The 19053-nt window shown below is 37.5% G+C and overlaps 1 protein-coding gene across 1 annotated transcript; it reads left to right on the top strand.

The window, feature by feature from the left end:
* The first annotated feature begins 632 nt into the window (after positions 1-632).
* On the top strand, positions 633-8860 carry LOC116205415. The gene is made up of 7 exons (XM_031538026.1): positions 633-1523; positions 1618-4110; positions 4403-5149; positions 5374-6177; positions 6445-7176; positions 7392-8287; positions 8532-8860. The coding sequence occupies exons 1-6, from the start codon at positions 1425-1427 to the stop codon at positions 8277-8279; spliced, it is 5763 nt and encodes a 1920-aa protein (XP_031393886.1). The 5' UTR covers positions 633-1424; the 3' UTR covers positions 8280-8287; positions 8532-8860.
* The last annotated feature ends 10193 nt before the right edge of the window (positions 8861-19053 follow it).

The raw sequence follows: 19053 nt of genomic DNA, 5'->3' as shown, positions 1-19053 counted from the left end.
AGCAGTTAACACGTTTCAACGACGGATGGTAATTATTACATAAACAAAAAGATTTGCGATTTATTATTAATTCTAAAAATTGATTTACAGATGGAATCCATGTGCAAAGCAAACAGTATCTTTATCTGTCAGGCGGGCCCTGTCAGTATCTTTATTTATAGTATCTTTACCATAAGTCTTTGTTAATATAATTTGCAAGTCTTTGTATAATTATTTTTTAAACTTTTATGATTTCCAGCTAAAGTCATTTCACTATTCTCTACCGACAAAAGAAAGTCATCTGACAATTAATCCATTGTGGTGGCCGCCCTTGGACAATAATTTAGAGATAACTTCCATGCGAGCCTGCTTAAAAGAGTATTTACGGGTGTTAATCACAGTTTATCGGATGATTATTGATAATGAAATAATAAAAACCTCTTAAATAACAAGAAATTTATTAGTAAACAAGAAACTTATTATTTTTTAACAAAATATTTGCTAAGTAGTCAGAAACTTATTATCTTATAAGAAATTTATTATTTGAAATATAATAAGACTCTTATTAAATAATAAAATTTTTTCCTATATAATAGGAATCTTATCTTTTTTTGAGCCCCTAAAAGCGTCAACAAGTTTCTTATTTTTTTGGGGTCCCTTAAAAGTGCCAGCACTCCAATTATTGGAGTTTCCAATCTATTTGTCATGTTCATCTATTTCAGCCATTTCTAACTGAGAAAGAAAGCAAGAAGTTCATTCTCCATTTCTCTGCCATCTTCAGTTTGCAAAAAATTCTCCGAAGCTCTGTTATTTCCAGTGTTCATTTTGTTCATAAAAAAAAAAATCTTCTTCTTTGGGAAAAGTTATCTGAAACTCGCTTATTTCAATTTCAAGTGTTAAAAATAAACTTCTTTGATAAGGCATACTCCTGAGTGTTCCAAGTTCTTGCTCTTTTGGTGTTATTGTTTGTTGTTCTTTGGAGTTTCTTCTTCGACCCTTTACAAAAAAAAAAAAGAAAGAAAGAAAGAAAGAAAAGAGGAACGATTCTCCTATTTGTTCTTCTAAAAAGAAACTCAAAAAAAAAATGGCTTCTGTTGATTCAGCTGTTTCAATTGCTGTCGAAATTGCAAAATGCTTGATTGTGCCCGTTGGACGTCAGTTTGGTTATGCATTATTCTACAGGAAGAACATCCAGGCTCTCAAAAGTGAAGTTGACAAGCTTCGTGATGCCAGAATCGGTTTTGAGAACCGACGAAGTGCTGCTGAACGTGACGGAGAAATTGTCGAAAACGAGGTCGTGAAGTGGCTCGACAAAGTTAAAGGCTGAAGAGGAGAAAGTGAACGACCAGTTAAAGGACTGGGATGTTGCAATAAAGAGATGTTTCAACGGATGGATCCCCAACCCGAAGACCCGCTACTTGATTGGTCGAAAGGTGAAGAAAACTATGCTGGCTATCCAGGAACTTCGAGGAGAAGGCAACTTTGAAGTTATTTGCCATCCTGATGTGCCAGAAGGGGCTGTTGTCGATCCAACCACGAATCAGGTGTCGCACCACTTCTATTTTATTAAAGCTGATTCCGCCAAATATTTACCAAAACATATCCAGAACAATATACTATTCTGTGCTGGCTATCTAGGGACGTCGAGGAGAAGGCAATCCTGTGCCAGAAGGAGCTGTCACCACAGTGCCAGAAGGAGCTGTCACCACAATGCCAGAACAAAAACCAGTGCCAGAAGGTGAAGATGCGCCACCAGTTGAAGGGGATGTCATCGACCCAACCATGAAACAGGACTATGTGTTTGATTCAAGGACTTCTCTCTTGAAGCTTGTCGTGGAATCTCTAGTGGATGCTGACATCAATGTGGTCGGAGTTTATGGCCCAGGAGGTGTGGGTAAGTCCACACTAATGAAACAAGTTGTGAATCGCGTTAGGGCGGAGAAGCTGTTTGATGAGGTAGCAATGGCGACAGTATCCGCAAATCCGGACCTGAAGAGAATTCAGGGAGAAATCTCGGACATGTTGGGTTTAAAGTTCAAAGTCGAAAGTGTCCATGGAAGAGGATTCCAACTGAGGAGTAGGTTAGAAAAATCTCAGTCTCAGAACAAAAAGGTCCTCGTAATCTTGGATGATCTCTGGAAAGAGCTTGACCTGGAAGAGGTGGGAATCCCTCGCATCAAGGGAGTCAAATTGCTGCTCACGTCTAGAAACCAAGATGTGTTATCTAGTAAAATGGGTTCACAACGAAACTTTCAGGTTGAAGGTCTAAAAGACACTGAACCATGGAAGTTATTCAGAACGATGGTGGGCGACATAGCAGATGATCCCAAGGTGAAACCCATAGCAGAGGAAGTGGTTGAGAAATGCGTTGGTTTGCCCATTCTACTAAAGGCGCTTGCAACCACGTTGAAGAATAGCAACCATTCTCAGTGGGAGGATGCATTGGAGCAACTCAGACGATCGAAGGATGTTTATTCAAGTCTAGAGCTGAGTTACAACAACTTAGAAAGCGACGAACTCAAAACTCTGTTCCTTATCTGTTCCTCATTGGGCAAAGGACATGTATTGCTCGATGATATACTCGTATACACTGTGGGTTTGGGTCTTTTTGAAGGTATCCCCACAATGAAAAGAGCAAGAGAGAGACTAAATGTGTTGCTCCACAACCTTCAAGCTTCCTCACTTTTGCTAGAGTATGACGACAGTGATTATGTCCGGATTCATGACATAGTTCGTGAAGTAGCCACCATTATTGCGTCAAGAGATCGGCACATATTGGTGATTAATAGTGACTACAGATTGGAAGAATTGCCAAGGGAAAAGATCAAGCAGAGTAGTGTAATATCCCTGCCTTGGGTTGATGTTCCCGAGCTTCCCACAGGATTGCAATGTCCAGAACTGAAGATGTTTCTATTTTTTGCGGAAAACAATTCTTCCAGAGTCCCCGATTCATTTTTTGAAGGTATGGGTGAACTTCGGGTCTTGGATTTCTCCTGTTTATCCTTTAATTCGTTACCTTCATCCATGCAATTCTTAGACAACCTTAGAACCTTGTGTGTTGACTGGTGGTCGGACGTGGATGATGTCACCGTTATTGGGAAACTAAAACGACTACAGGTTCTGACCTTCAGGGGTTCTGGCATTACTCGCTTACCAAAAGAAATAGCACAATTAAGTGAGCTGAGAATATTAGACCTGAGCAACTGCTCAAAGCTCGAGAAGATTGAACCCGGTGTGCTGAAATGCTTAGCTCGGTTAGAAGAGTTGAAGATGGAAAATAGTTTCACCAAATGGGAGAATGAGGGAGCAACAGAACGGAGTAATGCCAGGCTCGCCGAGCTGAATAATATGCCTAAACTAAGTAGTTTAGACATTCTTATCCCCGATGCCACCTTGCTCCCGGAGGACCTGCCAATTGGAAATCTGTTCAATTACAGAGTACTTGTAGGTGATGATTGGGATTGGTCCAGCGACCATAAAGAATCAAGAACTTTGAAGCTCAAGCTGGACTCCCGAAAAACTCTCCTGGAAAAGTGGCTTCAGGCTACTCTCCCAAGGACTCATGACTTGTATTTAGATGGATTGAGAGGAATCCAGAAAAGCATTCATGAGTTGAGCATAGAAGGGTTTCAAGAGTTGAAGCATCTTCAAGTGCAGAGCAGTCCCTTAGTCCAATATGTTATTCGCTCAACAAAATGGCTGCCATGCTCTGCTTTCCCTATGTTGGAATCATTAATTCTTGAGAACTTGGTTAACTTGGAAAAGATCAGTCATGGCCATCTCGCTCTCGATTCCTTCAGCAAACTGAAAGTTATAAAGGTCAGAAAATGTGGAAAGCTTAAGAATTTGTTTTGCCATTCTCAGATGAAGTGCTTCTCACAACTTGAAGAGATAGACATAAGTGCATGTGAAATGTTTAGGGAGATCGTTGAGGATGTAGGAGTGGAGAATGATGAAGACGAAGCGATGGGGAATGCAAAAGTTGAGATGCCTAATTTACGCCGGTTAACACTACAGAGCCTACCAGAGGTTATGAGCTTGGGTAACAAAGTATACAATCCATCATATCTATCAGCAGGGATTAATTCAGAGATTACGCTAGCGGATGATATAATCCATCATTTCTATCCTGTAAGTCCGTAAAGCTATTTATGTTTGAGTATGTTCATTTTAATTTCTATACGTTTATAATTTTTTTTCCCAAGTCAGTAAATTGTTACATGCAAAGAAATTGTGAAGGGGATATTGGGTTCTTAAGACATTTTTGGCGTAATAGATTCCATGTATCTTCATATAACCAAATCCATGCATCATATTTTGATGTTATGACCGCACGGTTAGACCAATAATTTCGAAATGATTACTATTATTATTTATTATTTATTTATTATTTATTTATTATTTATTGTTTTATGGATTTCAGATCTCGCTTCCCTGCTTGGAGGCCTTGGAATTATCCCAACTACCCAAGTTGGATGAGATATGGTGGAGGGACACGTTGCTGGAGCTAGAAAATTTACGAGCTCTAATGCTGAAGGATTGTGGGAACCTCTCGAGCATTTTCGATTTCCATTCACTAACAAAGCTTAGGAATTTGGAATCATTAACTATTGAAAGTTGCATGACAGTGAAACAAGTTTTCGACCTGGAGGAGCTGAACCCTGATGCAAATGTCAGAATACTCCCACAGTTGCGTGAAATGGAATTGGTCGATTTGCCTGATTTGAGGTGCATGTGGAGTGGCAACCCTAAGGGAGTGTTTCAACTGCGAAACTTGAACTCTCTGAAGGTCACGAAATGTAACAGCTTGAGTTATCTCTTTCCTTTGTCTGCTGCAAAAGCTCTTAAGCAGATCAAAGAAATAGAAATTGCTGAATGTCTGATGATGGAGGCCATCATTATTATGAAGAAAGAGGAAGGACAAGCGACGGAGACTCTCGTGTTCCAATCTTTATCCTCCATAATTCTTGAGAAAATGTCGCATTTGGCAGCTTTTGCACTGGGAAAGTACTCAATCAGTTTTCCTCATCTGAAAGTGTTGAAGATTGAAGAATGCCCAAGAATGAAAGCATTCTCTCTGCAAGACTACTCAGTGCCAAGTGAAGGGGGTGCGCATCTGAGGGAGGAGAACGCCGCAGCAGTGACTTCTCTATCCTTCTTCAGTCGAAAGGTGAGCTAGTTGGACTGTTAACTTTGCTTAGATTTGTCCGATCCATGATGGGATAGAATTTAGTCTAATTTCCTTTCAGTGCTTTTTAAGAATATCATGCAACAACTTTTGTGCAGTATGCTTCGTAATAAATTAATTTAGTATCTATAGTACAATTTCACATGAACGTAAAGCATATTCATAACATAATATTTTTGTATGATTCATCTGACGTGACACAACAGGAGCTCCTTCCAAGCTTGGAGGACTTGCAGCTTGTTTCAATGGACAGCTTCAAAACCATCTGGCACAACGAAGACCTGATTTCCGAGGCATCCTCCTTTCGCCGGCTCAGATACACGCATATCAGAGACTGCAAAAACCTGACAACAGTTTTCCCGTCAGCTTTGGTAGAGAGGTTCCAGAATAATCTGAAAAAAGCTGCAATATACGGCTGTCCCTCGGTGGAATTAATATTTGAAACAGCTGCTGGGGCGGAGAAGAAGAAATGCAACCCTGCTGCGGTGATGCTCCATGAATTAGAAGACCTGCTGTTAGATGATCTGCCAAAGCTGAAACACGTGTTGGATTGCGACTCCCATGCACTTGTGGGCTTTCCTAACCTGGAGAAAATCTATGTTGAAGGATGTCACAGCCTTACTTATTTCCTACCATTTGCCATGGCTAGAAATCTTCTGAAACTGAAGTCATTATCTTTGGGTAAGAGCAACAACATGCTGGAAGTTGTTGCCAACGTTGACGGAGGAGGTGGACATGATGCGTCGGATCCCATCTCCTTCCCCCGTCTAAAACTTTTGCAGCTGTGGGGCCTTAAAAGTCTGATTAGTTTCTCTTCAGGAAGTTGTGCATTTGATTTTCCTTCCCTGGAAGATCTTTATATTGATCAGTGTAATAATTTGAAGACATTTATCATGAGGCCTGCAACAACAAGCGATCATGAGTTGATGAAGTTGAATCGGAGATTTGAAGATGATTTTAGTGCAGCAGCAACTGTAGGAACTCTCTCCCAACCTCTCTTCGATGAGAAGGTCTCTTCTTTAATCCTTTCCCTTGCATCACAAGTTCGGTTAAGAAATGATAACTTCCTTTAATCTTCTTTTTTTTTTTGTGTGTAATTATCGGATTTTATAAGACTATAGGAATTACAGTTATTAGTAACATGGCATTGAGACCCCATGCATCACAATGAACATGGAACCTTCTCTACTGATTGAATACTATTATGCAGTTTATGTAATTGTTAAAATAAAGATGTGTTTATTTTATGTTAATAAATTTAGATGGAATTCGCACAGGTTGAATTTCCAAGATTGGAGAAAATAGATCTTGAGGGTTTGGGGAATCTGCTGAAGCTGTGGGATGATGAGCTTCCTTTAGGTTCCTTTTGCAAACTGCAGTCACTGAGCATTATGGATTGCAAAAATCTGCCAGCTATCTTCCAATCTAACGTCATCGGAAGCTTCCTGAAGCTGGAGACACTACAAGTGGAAGACTGTGATTCACTAGAAGAGATATTTCGTTTGCAAGGAAAAGATTCAGCAGAAATATCTGTTCCATTGAGAGAACTGAAGATGGTTGGACTTCCTAGAATGAAGCGTGTATGGAATAGAGATCCTCAGGGAAGTCTCACCTTTGCTAAACTAGAGCGAGTAGAGGCTGAACGATGCGGGAAACTTGAGTACCTATTTCCATCCTCAGTGGCCAGAGGTCTGTTGCAGCTTCAGGAGATTGACATCCTTAACTGCGCGGTCCTGGAGGAACTCGTCGCTAGAGGAGAAGTATTAGAAGAAGATGCGACTCTTCCTCCTGAGGATCAGCTTCTTTTTCCACGGCTAATCTCATTAAAATTCAGGATACTGCCAAACCTGAAGAGACTTTTCCCTGTTAACTATAGTATGGAGTGGTCATTGTTGAAGAATTTATATGCATATGAGTGTGGCAAACTGAAGATATTTGCATCTGAATTACGACCAAGAAGTGAAGAAGACGATACTGATTCTCAACAAGCCCTCATATCCATTGAACAGGTATTGTATGCACAGCCATGTATACTGATCTTTAAATCTAAACGGAGCTGGGAAATCTAGCTAGCTAGCAAGAATGAACTAAGTCACATGATTTACCAGGGATTTGAGGCTAATGAACTCGGGTGATTCTGCAACAGTGCGCATTTGAATTTTTTTTTTGGGTACTTATCTCATGTCACTTGGAGCTGTCCATTACTCACTCAGAACTATTGCAGGTGATCCCCAACTTGGAGTCATTGGGTTTGGGCAGTGAGGATGTTTTGACAATACAGGATAGTGATTTTCCCGATGACATCTTCCGCAACCTCAAAACACTTTGCTTGGCATCGATTCGGGAGGGATCAGCTGGTTTTCCATCCAGATTCCTTCTCGACAGGTTCCCAGATCTAGAAATAGAAATTCTTGTTCTGTTTAATTATTTGTCTGAGGAGATATTCCCAGATGAAGCGCTCGGTCCTCTGGGAACTATAATTTCATATAAAGATGGATATTCCAATGGTGGAAAGTATTCAAAGGCGCTAGGGAAGTTGAGAGAACTTTCATTGGTGGAACTGTCCAACTTGAGGTATGTTTGGAAAGAAGGCTCCTTAGCCGCCGAGATTCTCAAGAGAATTAATTCTTTGTATATACGGAGGTGTCACTGTCTGAAGACTCTACTCCCAGCAGCCTCTGCTTCTTTCAAGAACTTGACGGGGTTGTATATAGAGAAGTGTTATGGACTGATGTACTTGATGACAACTTCAGCAGCTCAAGCTCTACCGAAACTGGCCAATATGACCATAAGAGACTGCGAAGCGATCAGAGAAGTAATAGCTGCTAATGATAGCGAAGCAAGTGTAGAGATTTCTTTCCCGCAGCTCGGGTACCTGGCACTTGACAAACTTCCGAGCCTCACATGCTTCTCCTCAGCAAGTTGCAGCATCACATTTCCCTCCTTAGAAGATACTTCCGTCCAAGAGTGCCCCAGTATGAAGTTTTTCTCTTCTGGTGCCGTATCAACACCAAAGTTATACCAAGTAAAGAGTTCCTATGTTTTGGTGTGGTTTAATGATCTGAATACAACCATACAGAAGTTATATTCCGATTCTGGTTCAGACAGCTGAAACCTTTGGTGAGAATCCACAGTTCCCTCCAATAATAAATTCCAGCTCTCTCTCTATATATATATAGGCCAGATAACAGTCTCGGAAAATACAGATTGTTCTTCTTCGAGTGCTAAAAGCATCCCGAGGCCATCTGTTTGTCGCCTGAATTTGATGCCATCAATTTCTGTTTACGCAACATGGCTTGCATAGCGCTTTGTGTGAATTATTTAGCACAACAGACTTTCACAAACTGAAATCAAATGAATGTAGGCCACCGTTGATGGAAAGCTCAGGCATGGAGGCTCATGGCCTGAAAGAGGACTCGAAGAAAAAGAACCCAAGCTGGACGGCATCAAGAGTGGACTGAATTTTGTGCGGTGACCTGATGTGTGACCCGAAATTCTATAGGTTTTGTAAAGCAAAACACCATCCAAAGTTAGAATTCTGTGGTGGAAGCGAAGGGCTTGGGCACTACATGTTTTTAGAAAGAGAAAGAGTTAATGAGCCATGTGGAGAATTGTCTGTATGAGGCTTTCTGTATTTGTACTCCGCTGTTACAGCAATAATAAGAAAACAGTCGAACATCCTTTGCCCGTAGATGTATGGACCATATATGATATATCATGCATCTAGCCAGTGAAGGAAATTACGAGTATGCGTCATTCAATCTATTGGTTGATAGATGGAATATCATGCCCCGAACAATTGTCCCATGGAAATTTCTGAACGGCAGACATATCACCTGAATATCTCGTGGCCTATCAAGTCACTCCCATTGGAAAGCTGACGCCAATATCGGCAGTTCTCGAACTTCAGGGATCAAAATGGATAGAACATGAAATATATGGAGCAAGAAAAGGAGTAGCCTGAAGAACAATAAATTTTCTGTCGTAATCTTTTTGGTACCCAATCTTTTTTTTTTTTGGGTAACCAAATCTTATGTTTCGACGGGACAGTAAAACGGCATAGTTGGGGGGGAGCTCAACATTGATGTCAAGACTAGACGTAATTTTTTATCATCCTTGATGATTGGATTTATAAGAACTTGGAACTTACGAAATATCATTTTTCTACTCCTTGATCCTCACAGTCACGACTATGGCGTTCTGATCAAACCACATACTACCTTGTAATTAGACATGGACATCTAATTTTCCCATCCATCGTATAACTATCCAGTTCCATAGCATGAGTAATGAATTTATCTACCCCTCCAAGTCTCCAGTTCAGCGACAGGACAGAGGCAGCGAGCTGGGATCGACAGCAGGACAGGCGGCAGCAGGAGGATTTCGTGGTTGAACGAGAGCGGAGGAGAAAATGGAAGAGGATGGAGGAGGATTTAGATAGGGAGATCCCGGCGGCCTACCGAGGGATGGCGCTGAATTTCCTTAAATTTTTAAAATTTAGGTTACCGAGGGATTTTCGAGAAAATTTCCCTTGGTAACACTATCGCGGAGAAATTTCCACCGATAGACCCTCGTTAATCTGTCGGAAATAATTTACTGCAGATTACCGATGGTTTTCTGAGGGAATTTCCCTCGGAAAATTTCCTTGGTAATTGCGGTTATGTTGGTATTGCTATATATGAATGATCTGGTTATGCTGAAATTTTCACACTGTTTTCATGGATCCAGTGTTTGCTGAATGAGGACTTAGCCTCGATTGAACTGTCTTGCCGAAATTTAACCATCTGCTGTCTAAGTATCATAATTGTGTTTTTGTGCTGCGACAATGCGTTGGTGACTTTTTATCTTGAAACAAGAAGGGACTGTGTAGACTAGAATTGGGAGCCGGCCCCATAAATCTCTTGCATTTCTGTCGAAAAGCGAGCATGCACTTAATTAACTCGCATGAAAGTTGTTGCAACATGAAATTTTAGTGTCAAGCTAGTCGTCGATCATCATAAAATTTCACGCAATATTTATTGGCATCATCTAACATTTTTCAGTTATCTAATTTGGCTCCCATACCATAAATTGATCTTCTGCATCCATACTGCGTTTGCAGGGGAGAGTACGGTATCAAAGGCCATATCGGGAAACTAAAGAAATCTAATGCTGCTCATTTCTGGTAATGTATGCGTGATAAAATGTCTGGCATTCTGGGTCTGCTGGCTTAATTTCTGTTTCTTCAGATGCAGAAAGTTGTTCTTATGCAGTGCATAGTATATACATTATTTAATAATGTTATTGGCCCTTCAGGAAAGCTCAGAGTGAAAAACCGAGCTGCACGTGGACTCGAAGAACGAGGACTCGAAACATTGGATGGTGTTGAGAGTGGCTTCAACTTTGCAGGGCGACGACCCAATGTGCAATCCAAATCGATTATCAATCAATATTATTTATCAAAGCGAAAAGGCAGAATCGTGAGAGTTCTATTTAAGATTTCTTAACTTCTGGTGAAATATCGTTGGCTGTTTGGATCAATCTATTCGGCAAACCTCAACTTGTCGTTGAATAACTTTTTACTCGCATGTAGGAAGTTGCTTTAACTATAAGAAATGTAAATATATTGAATGTCAGATCGATTGCCACGAAGAAGTCGTTAAACTATTCATGTGTGTGGTTGATCTCTGTGCATGCACTATATTTGCTCATTGGACTTTCTAGAAAAATCAGTATTAAATTTAGTTCACATTTTCAATCATCAATTAATTTGGATCTACTACAAAGAGAAAATGCCCCAAGAAGATACAATCATACCTTTTACCCTCTGGTTTCGTGAGTGTGTATTGGCTATGTGATATTTTGGAGATGACCAATGGTTACGAAAACTCTCAAAAAAGAAGGGCAAGAAAGATTTGAAGATCAAAGGTTTGAACAAGATACATGAATATGAAGTCGTAGGAATTTCTTCAAACATTAGACTATATGACGCAATTAACCCAACCTATTTAAAAAGTAGCAAAATGCACCCCACGTACTTTTACGATCACCTTTTCCAGTCAAACATCAATTTATTATTAATTTATTTATTTCAGTTTTTAAAAAATAATTAAAAATTTAAAAATATGAAATTAAAGGAAGAAACCCCAAATCTTGAATGGAAAGGAGAGATTTTCTTTCTAAATCTCTTTCTTTCTAATACAACGCAACCATCCACGAAAAAGACGACAATAACACTCTCACCCATGAGCAGAATACAAAATTTGTAGACTTTTGATTTGTATATAGAGGATCAAAAGCTTATGCACAAATTTCATTTCCTTATCAACCTAATCAAGCTGAAGCAAACACAATATGCTACGGGGAGACAACTAAACAAAGTAGCTCTCACTGTGGGTTTTGGTTAATCGATTAATCGAAGTAAGGAGGAATCCGAAAAGGCTGAATTGTAAGGACACACATAGGTTGAACTGAATCACATTTATATGAAAAAATTGGAAAAAGGCAAGGATCTTATATGAGAGAGATTTGGGCAGAGAAGAGGGAGGTGGTGGCTGGTCGCCTAGCCATCGGTGGCTGCTCTCTCTCTTATGTTTTTTTGTTTCTTTTTATCTACTTTTTCAATTTCTGAAATTATTTTTTAAAATTTGAAATTAAAATAAATGATAAATTAATTTTTTGCTAGAAAAAGTGGTTAGAAAGGAGCTCGGTTTGACTTTGCTTCTTTTTAAATAGGTTGAGTGGCACATTGCAAAATTTTGAAGGTTAGAGGGCACTTTGGCACTAAGTTCAAAGGTGGGAGTGCAAACTGCCTTTTACTCTTGTAAGTAAGCATATAATTAAAAATTCTTTTTGAAAAATTGAAAATTCTCTCGATAACTTTAGTATTTTTTCTCAAAATGTGAAATGGTTTCTAAATTAAGTATACTAGATACTTATAAATAGAACAAGGGAAAATTCCTTTTCTACACTTTTCTTTCTATTCTTATTTGTCCCTACACTTCATCTTGACTGATTTCTTTCAAGATCGGTTTGCTCTTACATATTTTTAATTTAAATTAACTGATAACTATTTTTATTATAATTTTTAATTCATAGTGTGCGATAAATGCATATTTCACTTTGATATTAGTTTTATTGTGATGTTTTATTTACAATAATAATCTCATACAAATCAAATTTTGTTCTCTTGATCATTGCAATTTTATTCTTCTTAATTCAATGGATTACTTTTCATTTCATAACAAAACAACATTATATATATATAACAATACCATGTTTTGTATGATTCAATTTGTTGCAGTTAGAACTTTCGTTCCTATATTACTTGGACTTATTAGCTATTTTAAACACATGAAAATAATAAAAAATACCATGTAATATGTGGGAATTCCGGTTTGGTAATTCTTAATTTAAGTTTTATTGCTTTTTTTAGTTATTTTGTTCTTGATAAAATTGTAACATTTAGTATATTATTAAAAATCGCAAATAAAATTTTAAAGTACTTAAACAAAAAATTATTCTCAATTCACGGATGTATTGAATGTTCTCTAAAAATAATGAAAAATTACATAATATTTAAGAATTGTTGCAACAGGAAAATTTTCTTGTCAAGCTCATCATCAATCATTTTAAAAGCTAAGGCTCAGGCAATATTTATTGGCAACACCTAATATTTTTCAGTTACGTAATTTGGCTCCCATAAATTTATCTTCTGCATCCCAAGGGATGGCCGTTTAACATTCATACGTACTGCATTTGTGGGCGAGAGTACGATATCAAGAAACCTAAAGAAATTTACTGCTGCTAATTTCTGGTAATGTCGTATGCGCAAATTAGTATCTGGCCTTTTCTGTGTTTGCTGGCTTAATTTCTATTTCTTCAGATGCGGAAGCGGTTCTTATGCAGTGCATATAGTATATATATTATTATTTAATAATGTTATTGGCAATGCAGGAAAGCTCAGAGTAAAAACCGAGCTGCACGAGGACTCGAAGAAAAAGGACATGAGACATTGGATGGTGTTGAGAGTGGCTTCAACTTTGCAGGGCGATGACCAAACGTGCAATCCAAATTGTTCGTAAATTTTGTAAAATAAAATAAAATAACCACAAATGTGATATTCGAAGATCAATACGTAGAGTCTCGGGTCCTTCACTCGGAGCAATTCTGATTGGTGTGTAGTGGATATCTTTTCACAAATTTTGACCTTTATACCTCACAAGTAAAAGTTAAGAAATAGATGAAAACTCAAAATAAAGCATGAGAATGAATGATATGTTTTGATCCCCAGTTGAATTAGAGGGTAGGATAAAGATGAAATGGGCATAAATGAACGTTTTATACCACTGTCTGATTTCTAATCACTATGATAAACCATGAATAAGGGAAAAGTATAGTTTTGGTCCACTATCTTTAAGTACTTTTCTATTTTAGTCAACTTCCTATTTTTTGTTTTCTATTCTCGTCTAATAGCTTTCAGTACTTTTCTGTTTTGGTCCATTAGTTTTAATAATTTTTTCATTTCATCCTTCTGTGACTTTTTCCGTTAGTTTTATCAACTTAGTGGGGTCCACATTATAATAAACTGCCACTTGTCAAATTCTGTCTCTATTCAGACCAAACCCAAACGGAAAAAAACTGTAATTAATTTTTTTAAAAGAAAATTAAACATAAACTCATTAAGGAGAGGGTAAATTCTTAAATTCAGTGACTGAATATACAATAACGTTTCGTACAAAATAATCAGTCGATTGATTTGTACATTACTGATTATTTTATACGAAATATTATTCTCTTTACACGAAACGTAATTCTTCAAGTACGAAAATTTTCATGCGATTGAATATCCACTTGCTGAACCTAAGAATTGTCCTTGAAAAGAGACTCGATACTCTGCAGTATTCATCGTTTTAAAGGTTGAATCAATTATATATGGTGATTTCCCTTTTGTCTTGCTCATTGGGTGGGTAAAAAGCATCGGAAGTACAAAACCTTTTACGAATATAATATTTTGGTACAAATCTCTCTCTTTTTTTTTAACAGTTGAGTATAGAATGTTTAAAAATATTGCAATTAACTACATTCCATCAATTAGACACCGATGGTGTTAGTGGTTTCTGATGTGGCACCAAACGTGTTTTATATGGCAAATAATACTATAAAAAAATTCATTTCTTGAATTTGAGTTAATTATAAAATCAAATAAAACAAAAAAAAACAAAAAATTTCTCTTCTCTCTCTCATTTTCTATCTCCCTATTCTCTCTCTCCCTTCGTCTCTACAAACGCCAACCGAAGGCAAAGGGGTGGGGAACACCTGCCGGCAACCCCAGCCGACGGAGCACCCCCTGTCCGTTGTCTCTCTCTCTCTCTCTCTCTCTTCATCTTTGTCTCTCTCGTCTTTCTCTTGTCTCTCTCTTCTATCTCCCTTTTCATCTTTGTCTCGGTCAATACAATGAATATTATCGCCCACACAGGTCAGCTCCCATGTGCCACATGGAATAACATCTGACACGTGTGATGCCACAGCATAATAATGTTGACGAACGTTAATGAAAATTGACGGAATGTAATTGATTGTAATATTTTTAAACGTTATGTATTTAATTTTTACAAAAAAAAAAAGAATTTATACCAAAAAATTTAAGTTTTATTGCTTTTTTTAGTTATTTTGTTCTTGATAAAATTGTAACATTTAGTATATTATTAAAAATCCCAATAAAATTAAAAAATATTTAAACAAATTTTTTCTCAATTCACGGATGTATTAAATGTTCTCTAAAAATAATGAAAAATTACATAATATTTAAGAATTGTTGCAACATGAAAATTTTCCTGTCAAGCTCATCATCAATCATTTTAAAAGCTAAGGCTCAGGCAATATTTATTGGCAACACCTAATATTTTTCAGTTACGTAATTTGGCTCCCATAAATTTATCTTCTGCATCCCAAGGGATGGCCGTTTAACATTCATACGTACTGCATTTGTAGGCGAGAGTACAATATCAAGGGGCATATCAAGAAACCAAAAGAAATTTACTGCTGCTGATTTCGGTAATGTCGTATGCGCAAATTAATATTTGGCCTTTTCTGTGGTTGCTGGCTTAATTTCTATTTCTTCAGATGCGGAAGCGGTTCTTATGCAGTGCATATAGTATATATATTAATATTTAATAATGTTATTGGCAATGCAGGAAAGCTTAGTGTAAAAACCGAGCTGCACGAGGACTCGAGGAAAAAGGACATGAGACATTGGATGATGTTGAGAGTGGCTTCAACTTTGCAGGGCAATGACCCATCGTGCAATCCAAATCATTCGTAAATTTTGTAAAAGAAAAAAAAAACCACGAATGTGATAATCGAAGATCAATACGTAGAGTCTCGGGTCCTTCACTCGGAGCAATTCTGATTGGTGTGTAGCAGATATCTTTTCACAAATTTTGGCCTTTATACTTCACAAGTAAAAGTTAAGAAATAGATGAAAACTCAAAATAAAGCATGTGAATGAATGATATGTTTTGATCCCCAGTTGAATTAGAGGGTAGGATAAAGATGAAATGGGCATAAGTGACGTTTTATACCACTGTCTGCTTTCTAATCACTATGATAAACCACAATAAATGAATAAGGGAAAAGTATAGTTTTGGTCCACTATCTTTAAGTACTTTTCTATTTTAGTCAACTTCCTATTTTTTGTTTTCTATTCTCGTCTAATAGCTTTCAGTACTTTTCTGTTTTGGTCCATTAGTTTTAATAATTTTTTTCATTTCATCTTTCTGTGACTTTTTCCGTTAGTTTTATCAACTTAGTGGGGTCCACATTATAATAAACTGCTGCTTCTCAAATTCTGTCTCTATTCAGACCAAACCCAATCGGAAATAACTGTAATTATTTTTTTAAAAGAAAATTAAACATAAACTCATTAAAGAGAGGAGAAATTCTTAGTTTCTGTGACTGAATATACAATCGTACGAAAAGTTTTTGTACTTGGAGAATAACGTTTTATATAAGAAAAATAACGTTTTGTACAAAACAATCAGTCGACTGATTTATACATGATTGATTATTTTATACGAAACGTTATTCTCCTCGCACAAAACGTAATTTTTCAAGTGCAAAAATTTTCGTACGATTGAATATCCACTCACTGAATCTAAGAATTATCCTCGAAGGGAGACTCAATACACTGCAGTGTTCATCGTTTTAAAGGTTGAATCAATTATATGTGGTGATTTCCCTTTTGTCTTGCTCATTGGGTGGGTAAAAAGCATCGGAAGTACAAAACCTTTTACGAATATAATATTTTGGTACAAATCTTTTTTTTTGTAACAGTTGAGTATAGAATGTTTAAAAATATTGTAATTAATTACGTTCCATCAATTAGACACTGACGGTGTTAGTGATTTTTAATGTGGCACCTGACGTGTCTTATAAGTGTCTAATATGGCAAATAATACTATAAAAAAATTCATATCTTGAATTTGAGTTAATTATAAAATCAAATAAAACATTAAAAAAACAAAACAAAAATTTTCTCGTCTCTCTCATCTCCTATCTCCCTATTGTCTCTCTCCCTCCGTCTCTGCAAACGCCAACCGAAGGCAAAGGGATGGGGAACACCTGCCGGCAACCCCAACTGACGGAGCACCCCCCGTCCATTGTCTCTCTCTCTCTCTCTCTCTTCATCTTTGTCTCTCGTCTTTCTCTTGTCTCTCTCTTCTATCTCCCTTTTCATCTCTGTCTCGGTCAATACAATGAATATTATCGCCAACACAGGTCAGCTCCCAAGTGCCATGTGGAGTAACATATGACACGTGTGGTTCCACGTCATAAAAATTTTGACGAATGTTAATGAAAATTGATGGAATGTAATTGATTGTAATATTTTTAAACGTTCTGTATTTAATTTTTACAAAAAAAAAAGAATTTATACCAAAATATTACATTCGTAAAAGGTTTTGAACTTCCGGTGCTTTTTACCCCTCATTGGGACTTAATCCAATAATTTTCCTTCTTTTAAGTTTTTCCTTTTTTGATTTTTCCAGAAAAAAGAAGAAGAAAGAAATCCCTATTCCTTCTCGAATCTTCTGATTGCCATAAACAGAACCTCTACATTTTCCAATTTGATGATGTGTTTCTCAGTGAAAATGTGACCGTCAATTGAGAAGACGAAGAGAGTGATTGGTTCGGCGGTAGAACTCGGAGACAGGGAGGCTATGGACGATAAAATTCCGGCGAGCTTTTGGTCTCTCTCTCTCTCTCTCTCTCTCTCTCTCTCCCCCCCCCTCTCTCCCCGCCCCAGCCCCCTTGTTTCTTCTCCACAGTTCACACCTACCTCCTTCCATGAAGTCGTTACCCTATGACCTCTATTGAGATCCCATCTTAATAGGGGCAGAATTGAGATCCAAGTTCTCTTAAAGACAAATCAAGTGAAGAGAAAAAGAGGAAACAATTAATTGAATAAGAGAGAGAATTTTTTTTTAATGGGTAGACTAAGAGATAATTCAACAAAAAATAAAAAATTTTAAAAAAGTTAATAAGATATAGAAAGCAACGAAATTGCTCAGTGAAGACTGAAGACCTTCCGCCTTTTGATAGTTTTGCTTCACACTTGATGAAGCCGTTCCTCTGTATGTACAGATCCCAAAGGTGGCAGCAAACCTGCAATTTAACAGCGATAATGGATGGCTACTATCAATTACTCTTTCCACTGAACCCGGGTAACAGTAGGCCGGTTGTGCCGGCAGCTGTGAACATGAAGTTCTTTCCAGTGTTCACAATAGAGAATCTTTGCTGTCATCGGCAGCCGATAAAAGTGCAATGCAGCTTCACACTGCTTCCTAGGTCGCCTTCCGAAAAACTTCAAATTCAAGGCTATCATAGATTCATATGGTAATCTTTTCTTACATTAGGTTGGAAAAATGCATGCTTTGCAGGTGGGATGTAATTGCAGTACCTTTTTTGTATTTATTTTGCAGGCACAGTGAATGTGCTATTTCTAGACAGATGATCAAACAGCTAAGCGCATAGAAATACATACAGCTGATTGATGCTAATGTTGATTATTGGTCGTGAGATTATGAATGCTAAAGAGATTGAATCGGATAATCTTATTTATTTATCTATCTATACTATTACAAAGGAAGAAGACCCATTTGGTCTAACATTTACTTTCCCAAATTGCCCACATTGCATATAATTCGATTAATAATAACCATAAAATTGAGGCTAAAATGGTAAATTTTATAAACATAATTACTCACTAACTTGATTGTGGAAAAAGATAAAAAAAAATATAGGGTCTGTGGATCCCACCAATTTTGTTGTGTAGTGTATGCGATTGTATATTGAATAATATATGGGGCCCACAAGTTTGATTTTGGAAAATTATATTTTGTTATGTAGTATATTGAGTTAAAATCAAAGTTAAAATTTTAAACCGCGATTCCGAAACCAAACGAAGTGTAATAGTTTGATACTTATTTAATTTTAATTTTTTATATATGATTTCTGCGCGTAGCCGGGTTGCCTCTAGTTTTTATTATGATAAGAATCTGGTTTCTTATCAGAACCAGCAGTGCAAGTAATATCCAAGTTTTCTCCATATAGGCGGCACTGCTAAGTTGCTCTGAGGAGTGTAGAAGATGGTAGTTACCGTGATTGGATGTCAGTTTGGTTATGCATTATTCTACAAGAAGAACATCAAGGCTCTCCCAAATCTGAAGTCGAGAAGCTCATGATATGCCAGAGTTGGTTTTGAGAACCGATCTGATGCTGCTGTACGCAATGGAGAAATTGTCGAAGACGACGTCTTGACAGGGACTGGCCAACTAGACAGTAGACAAGTCTTTGATAATATAATTTGCAAGTCTTTGTTAATTAGTATAATTATTGCTTGAACTGTA

This window comes from Punica granatum, chromosome 4 (genome assembly GCF_007655135.1).
Source record: "Punica granatum isolate Tunisia-2019 chromosome 4, ASM765513v2, whole genome shotgun sequence".
NCBI classification, from domain to species: domain Eukaryota; kingdom Viridiplantae; phylum Streptophyta; class Magnoliopsida; order Myrtales; family Lythraceae; genus Punica; species Punica granatum.
The sequence above is the reverse complement of the archived record's forward strand: the minus strand, read 5'-3'. Positions and strand labels throughout refer to the sequence as shown.

What these genes read in the sequence shown, in the direction of transcription:
- LOC116205415 (XM_031538026.1), top strand. Translation starts at nt 1,425, where the DNA reads ATGCTGGCTATCCAGGAACTTCGAGGAGAAGGCAACTTTGAAGTTATT. An exon ending in TATCCTTCTTCAGTCGAAAG is followed by an intron (nt 5,150 to 5,373) that starts GTGAGCTAGTTG and finishes GTGACACAACAG; the next exon opens with GAGCTCCTTCCAAGCTTGGA. An exon ending in CCCTCATATCCATTGAACAG is followed by an intron (nt 7,177 to 7,391) that starts GTATTGTATGCA and finishes GAACTATTGCAG; the next exon opens with GTGATCCCCAACTTGGAGTC.